Source organism: Oryctolagus cuniculus, chromosome 7, assembly GCF_964237555.1.
Source record: "Oryctolagus cuniculus chromosome 7, mOryCun1.1, whole genome shotgun sequence".
Taxonomy (NCBI): domain Eukaryota; kingdom Metazoa; phylum Chordata; class Mammalia; order Lagomorpha; family Leporidae; genus Oryctolagus; species Oryctolagus cuniculus.
This window is the reverse complement of record NC_091438.1, coordinates 61,025,344-61,038,278: the sequence shown is the minus strand read 5'-3', so window position 1 is coordinate 61,038,278 and position 12,935 is coordinate 61,025,344. Positions and strand designations below refer to the sequence as shown.

At 43.5% G+C, this 12,935-nt stretch overlaps 1 protein-coding gene across 5 annotated transcripts in view; it reads right to left on the bottom strand.

Annotated features, from left to right (window-relative positions):
• Window positions 1-3,340: 3,340 nt before the first annotated feature.
• Window positions 3,341-12,935, bottom strand: part of PSMA5 (proteasome 20S subunit alpha 5) — a 31,653-nt gene continuing 22,058 nt past the window's right edge. For 2 of the 5 annotated variants that reach the window (XM_002715806.5, XM_070077931.1), the window contains 2 exons: window positions 11,331-11,417; window positions 3,341-3,591 (listed from right to left, as the gene is read on the bottom strand). In XM_002715806.5, the coding sequence (XP_002715852.1) occupies window positions 3,514-3,591; window positions 11,331-11,417 (165 nt within the window). In that variant the 3' untranslated portion in view covers window positions 3,341-3,513. Of the gene's footprint in view, window positions 3,592-6,171; window positions 10,371-11,330; window positions 11,418-12,935 lie in introns of those variants that run through there. The other 3 variants (XM_051856192.2, XM_070077930.1, XR_011390538.1) reach the window with 2 other exon arrangements.

The following is a 12,935-nucleotide window of genomic DNA, read 5'->3' as shown; positions in this document are numbered from 1 at the left end:
TATGAAGAACCCCCCCCAAAAAAAAACAAAAAAAAACCTGTTCCTCAACAGTCAAGAGAAGGGCAGCTCAAATCATCCCTTCTTGAAGTGTCATTTTCACTTCTACAGATTTGCTTGTAGGTGCTCAGTTAGTTGTCACTTTTCAGGGAGAACATATGGTATTTGTCCCTTTGGGACTGGCTTAATCCACTCAGCAGGGTGTTTTCTAGATTGATCCATTTTGTTGCAAATGATGATTTCATTTTTTTTTTTTTACTTCTGTGTAGTATTCTATAGTGTACATATCCCATAATTTATCTAGTCTTTGGTTGACAGGCATTTAGGTTGATTCCATGTCTTAGCTATAGTGAATTGAGCTGCAATAAACATGAGGTGCAGATAACTCTTTTGTTTACTGATTTCATTCCCCTCGGGTAAATTCCCAGGAGTGGGATGGCTGAGTCATATGATAGGTCTATATTCAGATTTCTGAGGTTACCTCCATTCTGTCTTCCTTAGTGGTTTTATCAGTTTACATTCCCACCAACAGTGTATTAGGGTAACTTTTTTCCCCACATCCTTGCCAGCATTTTTTTTTTTTTTACAAAGATTTATTTATTTAACTTAAAAGTCAGAGTTACACAGAGCGAAGAGGAGAGGCAGAGAGAGGTCTCCCATTTGCTGGTTCACTCCCCAGTTGGCCTCAAAGACCTGAGCTGTGCCGATCTGAAGCCAGGAGCCAAGATCTTCCTCTGGGTCTCCCATGCAGGTGCAGAGGCCCAAGGGCTTGGGCCATCATCTCCTACTGCTTCCCCAGGCCATAACAGAGAGCAGGATGGGAAGTGGAGCAGCCAGGACTCAAACCAGCACCCAGATGGGATGCCAGCGCTGCAGGCGGTGGCTTTACCCACTACACCAGTGCTGGCCCCCAGCACTTATTGATTTCTGTATGACAGCCATTCTAACTGGGGTGAGGTGAAACTGCATTGTGATTTTGATTTGCATTTCCCTGACAGCTAGTGCTCCTGAACATTGTTTCAATTGTCTGTTGGCCATTTGGATTTCCTCTTTTGAAAAATCTGTTTATTTCCTTTGCCTATCTCAACTGGGTTGTTTACCTTTATTTTTGATATGTTGCATTTACTTAATCTACGCTTACTGTATTTCCTAAAACTCTAACGGTTGCTGGGGACATGGTGTTAGTTTGCATGTGGCCCTGCGAAAATGTTTGGGTGAATATTTAGTATTTCACTTTTGTCTTTTTAATTTTTTTTATTTATTCGACAGAGTTCTAGACAGTGAGAGAGAGAAAGAAAGGTCTTCCTTCCGCTGGTTCACTCCCCAAATGGCCACTACGGCTGGCGCGCGTTGATCCAAAGCCAGGAGCCAGGTGCTTCTCCTGGTCTCCCACGTGGGTGCAGGGACCCAAGCACTTTGTCCATCCTCCACTGCCTTCCAGGGCCACAGCAAAGAGCTGGACTGGAAGAGGAACAACCTGGACTAGAACCCAGCACCCATACGGGATGCCGGTGCCACAGGCAGAGGATTAAGTGAGCCATGGTGCCGGCCCCTCACTTTTGTCTTATGACACAGGCACTAGGTATAAATGTTGCAGTCAGTTCTCCTTTGTGAAAAACTGCACACAAGGTCATACTGTGTAGGGCTAAAATATGCAAATTTACCTTATTACTAAAACCTACCTTTTTCTCCAGAACTACATCCAATGGCACAAAGATGAATAGAGAGCGATGACACATCATAAAACCCTCTCCTTCAATCATTTCTGCACAAGAAACTTGTTTTAATATTCAACACAAAACCAAAGCTCTCTTTGGAGAATGTACATTATTAAGTATTAAGGGCATGAAATTTACCATTTTAACAGGCAGAAATGCACATTGTCCAGGCAGAAGGGAAACCACATAAACTGGAGATGCATTTTTTCCCCTAAAATGATGTACGTGGCCCAGACACAGTTCCTCTTCCTGGAGCACCATGTGCTTTGCCCTCTTCTGTACTACCTACAGTGTCAGAGGGAATATCGTTTACTTCCTGGTTCCCCCTCCCAGCAGTGAGTTTCACTAGGAGCAGAGTGTACTTAGCATTTTCACAGCTCTGCTTAATACACTGTTTGGTATATAGGTGATAGGTGCTCAATGAATTTGTTAAAGGAATCAACTGGAGCTGACAGGATTTTTCAATGCTATTCTCTAGTAGGACTTAATAAAATGTTAAGAGGGATAAAATCACCAGACTTCTCTGGAACATGGTGCCAATACACTCTAATACCCTACTGTCCTTGTGTGCATCTAGTGCAATTTCTTTCTTTCAAATGCTTCCTGTCATTGCAGTTTCCAAATGCATATAAGCACATTATTTTTTGCTTTAATTACAGGATGAACTTAGTATGAATTCAGCCTACTCAAACAGTCACAATTTAAACATCACAGAGTACACTTTCTAATAAAGACCACACATGGAGCCCAGCAAGTGGTTCTGGCGTCCTCATTAGTAAATCAACTCTCATTTATGAATTAATCAATTCTATATCATCCATGAATTAGCTCAAGTACATCTCAAATCTCCATAATATTTCCATATTAATACACAAGCAGGTGTTCTGAAACCACAAAATCTGAATTCAAGGCCCAACAGCTTAATTTCTGTGTCCACAGCCTTAGATTCCTCTATTTAGAGATAATGACAGCTACTTTCTGTGGTTGTTTTTGAGGCTGAAATTGTTAAATTCTTTAACACTCTCAACAAGCCATATCATGGCAGCTCTAATGGGAGATGTCACAACACATCCCAACAGTCTAACGTAAACTGCTTCTGAATTCTACAATTCTCTTACTGATTTGGTTGAGATTTGTAGCCGACTGCCAGTGAGGCCCTGATTGTGGATTTTCTATAGTCCTTAACTTCATAAAAAGGAAAATCTCTTCCCAAATTGTTCATTCAGACACAAGAACTAGTAAGTACAACACTCTAAGTGGCTTATTCCAATCTGTCAATGTTTTGAGGAGGGCCTCAGATCATGCCCTTGATGATCAGTGAATATCATCTTATTCCTTAAGGACAGCAGCAAAATACCTATTTACTTAAGAGAAACCCCAGGACTGAAGTAGACTTACAGTGGTATTACCATGATCTAACCACCAAGAAGAGCTGGATGAGTTTGAGATAATTTACCAAGACCAAGGGGTCCACTGCTGGAACTGGCTGTTCTAAGGACCACTGAAAGAATTTTAGAACAGGAGCTTTAATAAGGTATTAACAGACATTAATATCACTATCTTTTTTGCCCACTAACATAAGCATTTCAAGACAAGACTGCATTTTAAAAGAACAGTCTACTAAATATCTTAAAATTTCTTTATTTCAGAACTGTCTTTATGTACAGACATCATTAAAAAAAAAAAAAAAAAAGCACATAGACTGGAGATTTTCCAAGGAATAGGAGCTGGAAATAAAATTTAAGGGCAATCGGGAGAACTGAAATTGTCCCTGGAAAGTTGTGAGGCTCACACTTCCTTAAATGTCCTTGATAACCTCTTCAAGCTCTTCCTTTGTGAACATGTGGAAATTCTGGCCAGGCTGCACCGTGGCTAGCTGCAAAGAAAACAGAGAAGGGTTCATGAGCTGGGCTCGATTACCCTCGCATGGTCAGGAGAAGCCAGGCCACTGACACAGCTGTTCTTTAGGAACTAAGGGATCTGCTGTCCCTGGGATGGCCTTTCCAGGCAGCGGGCCCCTAAAATAGCTCTCTGACTCCAAAATAAAAATTCGTATTGACCAAATTTTCTGTTTTCAGGCTAATCCACCGTGAAATAGTTAACCAAATACCTAGTATCATTGTCACCTCATGAAGTTACTTCAACAAGGATCTCAAACTACACAGACTCACTACTTGTTCTGTTAAACACTCCCTTAGCAGCAGATGTTAGCTTAATGGTTAAGATGCTGGTTATAACACCTGTATCCTTCCCTGCTCACTTGTGTCTCACACTGAGTTCCTGGGTTCAATTCCCAGCTCCTGACTCCAGCTACCTGCTAATGCAGACCCTGGGAGGCAGCAATGACGGCTCAAGGAATTGGGTTCCTGTCCCCTACGCGGGAGACCTGGATTGAGTTTCCTGCTTTCAGCTTCAGCCTAGCCCAGTTCTGACCATTGCAGGCAACTGGACGAGTGACCCAGATGGGAAGCCTGCCTTTCTCTCTCTGCCTCTTAAATAAGTAGTTCTTTTTAAAAAGATTTTTCTTTAGAGGCTGGCATTGTGGCATAGCAGGTAAAGCTGTTGCCTGCAGTGCTGACATCCCATATGGGTGCCAGTTCGAGTCCTGGCTGCTGTACTTCCGATCCAGTTCTCTGCTACGGCCTGGGAAAGCTGTAGAAGATGGCTCAAGTCCTTGGGCCCCTGTACCCATGTGGAGACCCGGAATAATCTCCTGGCTTTGGATCGGCACAGCTCTGGCTGTTACGGCCAATTGGGGAGTGAACCAGGAAATAGAAGAGCTCTCCCTCTCGGACTCTCCTTCTGACTTTCAAAATAAATAAATAAATCTTTTTTTTTTTTTTTTTGACAGGCAGAGTTAGACAGAGAGAAAGGTCTTCCTTCCATTGATTCACCCCCCCCAAAGGCCGCTACAGCCGGCGCTGTGCCCCTCCGAAGCCAGGAGCCAGGTGCTTCCTCCTGGTCTCCCATGCGGGTGCAGGGCCCAAGCACTTGGGCCATCCTCCACTGCCCTCCCAGGCCACAGCAGCACAGCAGAGAGCTTGACTGGAAGAGGAGCAACCAGGACTAGAACCCAGGGTGCCAGCGCTGCAGGTAGATTAGCCTAGTGAGCTGAGGCGCCAGCCATAAATAAATCTTTAAAAAAAAAAAAAAAAAAAAAAATCACCTGCCAGCGCCTCAGCTCACTAGGCTAATCCTCCGCCTGCGGCACCGGCACACCGGGTTCTAGTCCCAGTCGGGGCACCGGATTCTGTCCCGGTTGCTCCTCTTCCTATCCAGCTGTCTGCTGTGGCCCAGGAATGCAGTGGAGGATGGCCCAAGTGCTTGGGCCCTGCACCTTCATGGGAGACCAGGAGAAGCACCTGGCTCCTGGCTTTGGATCAGTGCAGCACACTGGCCACAACACGCAAGCTGTAGCAGCCACTTGGGGGATGAACCAACGGAAAAGGAAGACCTTTGTCTCTCTCACTGTCTAACTCTGCCTGTCCAAAAAAAAAATCACCTTCAATAAGTAGTAGTATTATTGTTAGGCACTTTCTCTCTAACAACCCAAACTTTCTTTCTAAAAATTTTTATTTATCTACATTCATTTTATTTGAAAGGGAGAGAGAGAAAGACAAACAAGAGAGAGATCCTCCATCTCTTGGTTCATTCCAAAAACCCACAACAGCCAGGGTTGGGAAAAGACAGAGCCAGGAGCACAGAATTCAATCTGGGTCTCCCATGTGAATGGCAGGGACCCAAGTACTTGAGCCATCATCTGTTGCCTTCCAAGTTGTGCACCAGCAGGAAGCTGCATCAGAAGCAGAGAAGTCAGAACTTGAACTGGGCACTAGGATATGGGATGCAGGTATCCCAAGGTACATTTTAAGTACTATGACAAATGCCTACCTCTTGTTTGTTTTTTAGTTACTGGCCATGAAAAGATTCCATTAACACAGGTATCGGGTATCAGCTGTGACAAAAGATATCAATGATAACCACTAGTTCAGATTATTAGCTATTTTTTAACTTATTTGAGAGGAAGAATGACAAGAGAAATCTCCCACCTGCTGGTTCACTGTCTAAATGCCCACAACAGCCAGGGCTGGGCTAGGCTGATCTGAAAGTCAGGAACTCAATGTGAGTCTCCTGTGTGCATCTTTCAGGGACCCAATTACTCAAGCCACCATCGCCAGCGGCCTCCCAGAGTGTACATTAGCAGGAAGCTGGAATTGCAAGTAGAGCCAGGACTCAAACTCAGGCACTCTGATATGAGATATGGGCATTCTGACAAGGACCTTAACTGCCACAACGAATTCCTGCCCCTAATAATCTATTTAAGAAACAAAATCTAGGATCACACATGCTTATTTTCAAATTTAACTAAAACTACCAGGTTTTCCATGATCTATGTTGATGACTTATTCCCCATATTTTAAGGGAGTAAGTACCACTTCATATTTTCCTCAAAAGCTTTTGTGTTTTATCTGTTTCAAATGTCATTTCCTTGGGGTAGGCACTGTGGTAGAGCAGGTTAAGTCCCTGTTTTGGATTGCCCACATTCCATACTGGAGTGCATGGGACTGAGTCCCACCTCCACTTCCAATTCAGCTTTCTACTAATGCACACCCTGGGAGGCAGCAGGTGATGACTCAAGTCCTTGGGTCAATGCCATCCACAGTTGCAGACATTTGGTGAATGAACCAGCAGACGGAATCTCTCTTTCTTTCTTGCTCTGCCTTTCAATTAAAGAAAAATATGAACTTAAATTTCCTCATATTGTCTTTAATTTAAAAACACTACGGCATATTTTAGTAATATCCACTACTGACATTTAATATAATTTGAAAGCTATAGAGAAAATGATCATAGTCCAGCTACATGATTTTTTTTCTCTTATTTATAAGTAAAATACACTAAAAAACTACTGTACATCTTAAGACACCTGATGATCTGGCCCAGAAATACTTAAAAGGATGTGGGTGAGGCAGGGAGTGAGTGAGGGACAAGGAGCTAGGGACTGCCAACACCCAAGCCATACACACCACCCAAATCCCAGTGCCAATTCAACATGGCTGAAGCCTTGGCACCTATCCCCTATCAGGCAGCTAAGCCTCACTTTCCATGAGGCACCAGATGCCACGACACATTCTTGGAGATCACCCTGTGTGCTGCAGCCTCATCCCAAACCCCGTGTCCTTTGATTCTTCAGTCAGGCCCTGCCCTGAGCACCGTCCTTACCCCATACAAAGGACGACCCCTACCAGGGTCGGGGCAGTTCTTCCCCAAGAGGTTGCCTGCACTCATGTCTGAGTGGGTTCTATCTCTCTGCCTTTCAGTGAATCCTGCTTTTCTGCTCACCTCTTAGAAAACAGTTCTCCTCCCAATATAAGAGTCATGTCCACACAGACTGAGTTCCGATCTAAATATATTTAAAAACACATGTTACGACCTTTTTTTTTTTTTTTTTTTTTTTTTGACAGGCAGAGTGGACAGTGAGAGAGAGACAGAGAAAGGTCTTCCTTTTGCCATTGGTTCACCCTCCAATGGCCGCCGCGGCTGGTGCACTGCGGCCGGCGCACCGCACTGATCCAAAGCCAGGAGCCAGGTGCTTCTTCCTGGTCTCCCATGGGGTACAGGGCCCAAGGACCTGGGCCATCCTCCACTGCACTCCTGGGCCACAGCAGAGAGCTGGCCTGGAAGAGGGGCAACCGGGACAGAATCCGGCACCCCGACCAGGACTAGAACTGGTGTGCCGGCGCTGCAGGCGGAGGATTAGCCTAGTGAGCCGCGGCGCCGGCCACTACCACTTCTCTTAAGGTATAATGTCTCTACTTGACCATTGCTGACATGAAGACAGAAAGAAAGTCAATAAACAGGAAAAGAGCAAGGGCCTGTAGAATTTTCTCATCAGGTCTCTCATGGCTCACTGGCCAACCCTTCAAAAACATTAAAAAGCCAAAACCCAGCAACCAGACACACTGATTAGACCACAGAATCAGAATACAAATCATAATAACAGCATTTGAACCAAGCACTGCCTTCAGGAAGTTACTCATCACTAGATGAGTAAAAATAACCCCTTATATTTACATAATGACAAATGGCATTTACATAACGAATATGATACTGTTCTCTCACTTGACTTTCAAAAAACCTTTGTGAGACAAAACAGTTATTTTCTTTCATTTATTCCACCAATAATTAATCACTATGCTAATTAGCTTTTATACAACTGTGGACTAGAGTTGTACTAGGGACCAGGGAAGCAAAAATGAAGAAACTTATTTTGGAGTGGGCATTTGGCCTGGTGTTGACACACTGGTTGGGCTGCCTGTATCCCATCAGAGTACATGGCGTGAAGTCCCAGCTCTGCTTCCCAGTCCAGTGTCCTGCTAATGCACACCCTGGGGGCAGCAGTGGTGACTCAACCAGTTGAGTCTCCACCATCCATGTGGGAAACATAGATTGAGTTCCTGGCCTCAGGCTCAGCCCAGCCATGGCCACCTTACACATTTGGGAGGCAAATAGAGGATGGGAGTTCTTACTCTCTCCATCCCTCTCAAATAAACAAACTTAAAAAAAAAAAAAAAAAGGAGGAATACCTATCTCACAGAGATGTTACGGAGAGTAAAAGAGTAAACACACGCGGATGACTTCAGAGGTTGCATACTATACCATGAAAACCTGGAATTAATCTTGGAGACAGTAAGCATCAGAAATGTTTTTTAAGTCGTGAACATTGATATAAATGTTGACTGGAAAATCTACTCTATTAGCACCCATGAAGAAAACACGGACTGAAATGCAGGAAAGCAGAAAACTAAATAAGAAACGTATGAAAACATACAAAGCAGGAGGAAGAAAAGGGACTGGGAAGAAGGCACTAGGAGCAGGGATGGAGAGTGCCACTGACATGGCAAGGGGACAACGACATGATTTAGTGACAGGAGAGGGAAGCCAAAGTCATCTAGGTTTCTGGTATGAATGGTAAGTACTCCAATGGTGCCATCAACCAGAATTAGGGGAATGGGAAGAGGAAATGGTTTTCAGGAAAGATAATCATTTTTATTTTAGAGCTGTCAGATTCAGACAAGAAAGATCAAATAATAGTTCTAAAAAGTAATCAGAAAATCTGACAAGCAGAAATTATCTTAGCAAGTAGCAGTCTCAGAAATAGTAAAAGTCAAAACAAATGGTAGTGATTAAAAAATAAACAAGAGGAGATGCCTTATGATTCCCGATTATGGATTATATTTGGCAGAGACTTGCACTAAAGGTAAAAAATCAGGACAGATGGAATGGCACTCAGCAATAACATACTACACACAAGAGACACGCAACACGAACCTCAGAACCGTGATGCTGAGCAGGTGTTAGACAGAGTACATGAGCACAGTCCATTTATATAAAGTCCTAGAACATGAAACCATTATTTATAGAAAGTAGATCACTGTGGGGGAGTGACTACAAAGGGGTATGAGGGAACTTTTCAGGAGGAAGGAAATGTTCCCTATCTTGACTGTGGTGGCAGATCAAAAATGTAATGAACTGTATCCTTAAAATGGATGCATTTTACTGTATATAAATTTGACCTCAACAAAATGCCCTTTTAAAAATGACAAGCAGGGAGCCAGCACTGTGGTGCATCAGGTTAAGCTGCCACCTGGGACACAACATCTCATATTGGTTTGATTCTGGGCTACTCCATCCAATCCACCTTCCTGCTGATATGCCTGAGAAGACAAATACACAGGCCACTGCCACTCATGTGGGAGACCAGGACAGAGTTCTTGGCTCCTGACTTTGGCCTGGCATGCAATTCTTTTACTCATCCACATCATCCATAATGACTTTCCCGAATATTCCCCTTCTCCTCCCTTTCACTGCTGCACTCGTCCACCCTCAGCAGGTGAGCCAACAATCACCAGGGAAACAGAGGACACCACTCCAGGCCTACCTATCTTTACTCATCGTGATCCCTTCCCTCCTACCTACATGTACCATTCGTGGTAACATTCAGAATTTGGCCCATCCCTCTCCAGACTCACTTCTTCCCAGTCTTTTATATCTTACACTCAAGTGTCCTTCAGAAAGTCTGTTGAACGGGGGAATTAAAAGATTATTTTATTTTGATATAAAATCTTTGAAATTTGTGCATTTTTTTCATAATACACATTTTCCATGCACTTTCTGAAGACCCACTCCATAGATAATTTCAAATTTTTTTACACTAAAATAAAAGTTATCTTTTAATTCCATTTTCCATGAACTTTTTAAAGAACCCTCCTATATCTGACATACCAGTAATGAGACAAAACCCCCAAGTTTTTCTTTTATGTACAATGCTATTTTACATCTTTTGAGACTTTGTGCTTGTTGCTCCCTTCTCCAGACACTGCCTCTTTCAGGAAGCTCTCCTAATGCCCTCATCTAAGTTGTATGTTCTATTTTTTTTTTTAATTTACTTGACAGGTAGAGTTATAGACAGTGAGAGAGACAGACAGACAGAATGGTCTTCCCTCCGTTGGTTCACTCCCCAAATGGCCACTACGGCCGGTGCTGCGCCAATCCGAAGCCAGGAGCCAGATGTCTCTTCCTGTTCTCCCATGTGGGGCCAGGGGCACAAGCACTTGGCCATCCTCCACTGCCCTCCCGGGCCACAGCAGAGAGCTGGAATGGAAGAGGGGCAACCGGGACTAGAACCTGGCGCCCATATGGGATGCCAGTGCCGCAGGTGCAGCATTAACCAAGTGAGCCACAGTGCTGGCCTAAGTTGTATGTTTTCATGGCAATCTGTTCTTATTGATAGTACAGAAGTATCACCTCAAACTCCTATTATCCATATGTTCCTTACACTACCCAGTGTAATGTAGTCACTGGATTTTCTGTAGCTGTATCCTGCCATCTAGCATAGCACCTGCCTTATGATGGGTACTTGATATAAAGCTGAATGCATTTTATCATCCCCTTTTCTATCCACTAATTTCTTCTCAGTTTATTCAAGTATTTTCACATCTTTCCCCATCCTTTCAGAAATAAAACTCCTTTTTTTCAATGCTGTCTTCTGCTGACACTAACCAAACTTCTTGAGGAAGTAATATAGTCTTGATTTCTACTTTATCACCTCCCTTTCACTCTTTAACTCATTGAATTCTGACTTCTGCCATCACCACTGTGGTGGAATGAGAAGGCCATGCCAAGATGGCCGCTGGCAAGCGAGCGTCACTTACTCAGGAATGGCTTTGAAACCCACCTGGCAAAGGAGACTGCCTGGCAACAGACTGTGATTGGTTGGGGCATAGACCACCCCTTGACCGGATTGGCTGGTCTTGGCTATATAAGCTGTTGTACTAATGCTGGCCTCAAGCCCACTTTCACCAGACTCCCGGGGTCTGTGTGGTGACTCCGAGCCTCTTGCACCCACCATGCTCCTCCTCTCAGAAACGAATCCACTGCAACACTGTTAAGAAATCAACTGCAACACACCACCTTACTAAAGCTACTTATTATTCAGAGGCTATCAATAACTTAAGAGCATAGCATACAAGAATGTGACTTTCTCCATCTAGTCCATCTTCAGCAGTGGGAGCTACAGTATCTGGAAAACAAAAACAAAAAACAGCCAAGTACCTCTATGTTAGTTGCATTCAGCTTCTCCTCCATGACTTGTTTGAGGATGATGAGTGAAGATTTGATTGCTTCTTTCAGTGTCATTGACTTGAAACAAAAAAGGTGACAAAATGAGTCATTAATGTACATAATTCCTCCATTCTTCAAAGAGCTCCCTTTTAACTACCCGAAGGAATGATTTAGCAAGTATTAATAAAAATCAGACATCTTAATTAGTACAGTCTGTTGCAAGTGTATCCAGAATTCCAATAGATAATAAATAAGTAAAACCCACTTATTCAGAGAAACCAATACCATATTTTAAGGTAAAACAAAGTTGCCAACTTGGATTTAGTGATGGTAAGGAATTCTTCTATTATGGCCGTGTCCAAATACTGATGCAGTATATGGTCACAGAAGGCTTCCACAGCCTTGGCAGCCCATGGCAAGAGCCTCAGATGATGACTGACATCATAAATAAGAGTGTTAATTGTTAAAGGAACAACAGAAGTCACTGTGCACTTACTCCCCATATAGGACTTCTGTCCCTAATGAGTTGTAATATGAGAACTGACTGCAAATTTTGTTCCCAAACTGTACTTTATATGTTGTGTGTGTGTGCATGGGTGCAAACTGTTGAAGTCTATGCTTAGCGTGGAGTTGGTCCTCTGCATATAAAGTCAAATTAAAAATGAACCATAATGAAGAAGAAGATGGGAGAGGGAATGGGAATGGGAGAGGGAGAGGGAGAGGGAGAGGGTGGGGGAGAGGAAGGTGGGATGGGAGGGAAGTGTGGGGATTTGGGGGAAAGAACCACTGTATTCCTAAAGTTCTATCTATGAAAAAAATGGATTTATTACATAAAAACTTAAAAAAAAAACCACAAAAAAAGAATTCCTCTAAATTTTAATTTAGAATTAAGACAATGTAATACTGATATCCCATGAATAAAAATACCCTAAATCTAAGAAGGCAAATTGAGAGTTCAGAAACACACTTTTTTTTTTTATTTGAAGATAGAGTTAGACAGTGAGAGAGACAGAAAGAAAGGTCTTCCTTCCGTTGGTTCACCCCCCAAATGGCTGCCATGGCTGGAGCTACGCAGATCCGAAGCCAGGAGCCAGGTGCCTCCTCCTAGTCTCCCATGCGGGTGCAGGGGCCCAAGCACTTGGGCCATCCTCCACTGCCCTCCTGGGCCACAGCAGAGAGCTGGACTGGAAGAGGGGCAGCCGGGACTAGAACCCGGCGCCCATATGCGATGCCAGTGCCATATGCGGAGGATTAGAGTCATTAGAGCCATGGTGCCGGCCCCTAGAAATCATTTTTTTTTTTTTAATTCTGTTTTGTGCCTAATTGCTCCCACATATAAAATCACTACTACTAGCAATCGATATGAACAGGCATCCCTGTAGGAACTACCCAAATGGTAAGTATGGCAGCCTTTAGTTACACCAATGAGCTACCCAAATCAAATCTGCCAAATGCCCAGAGGCTCTGAGAACCAGGGTAGAAAGCTTTTGCTAAGCAAAGCTGTGAGGGTAGAGAATAAACACGTGTCCCTACCATGGTATATCACTCAGCAGTGAAAAGGAACTACCTATTGATAAAACGACATGAATGACTCTC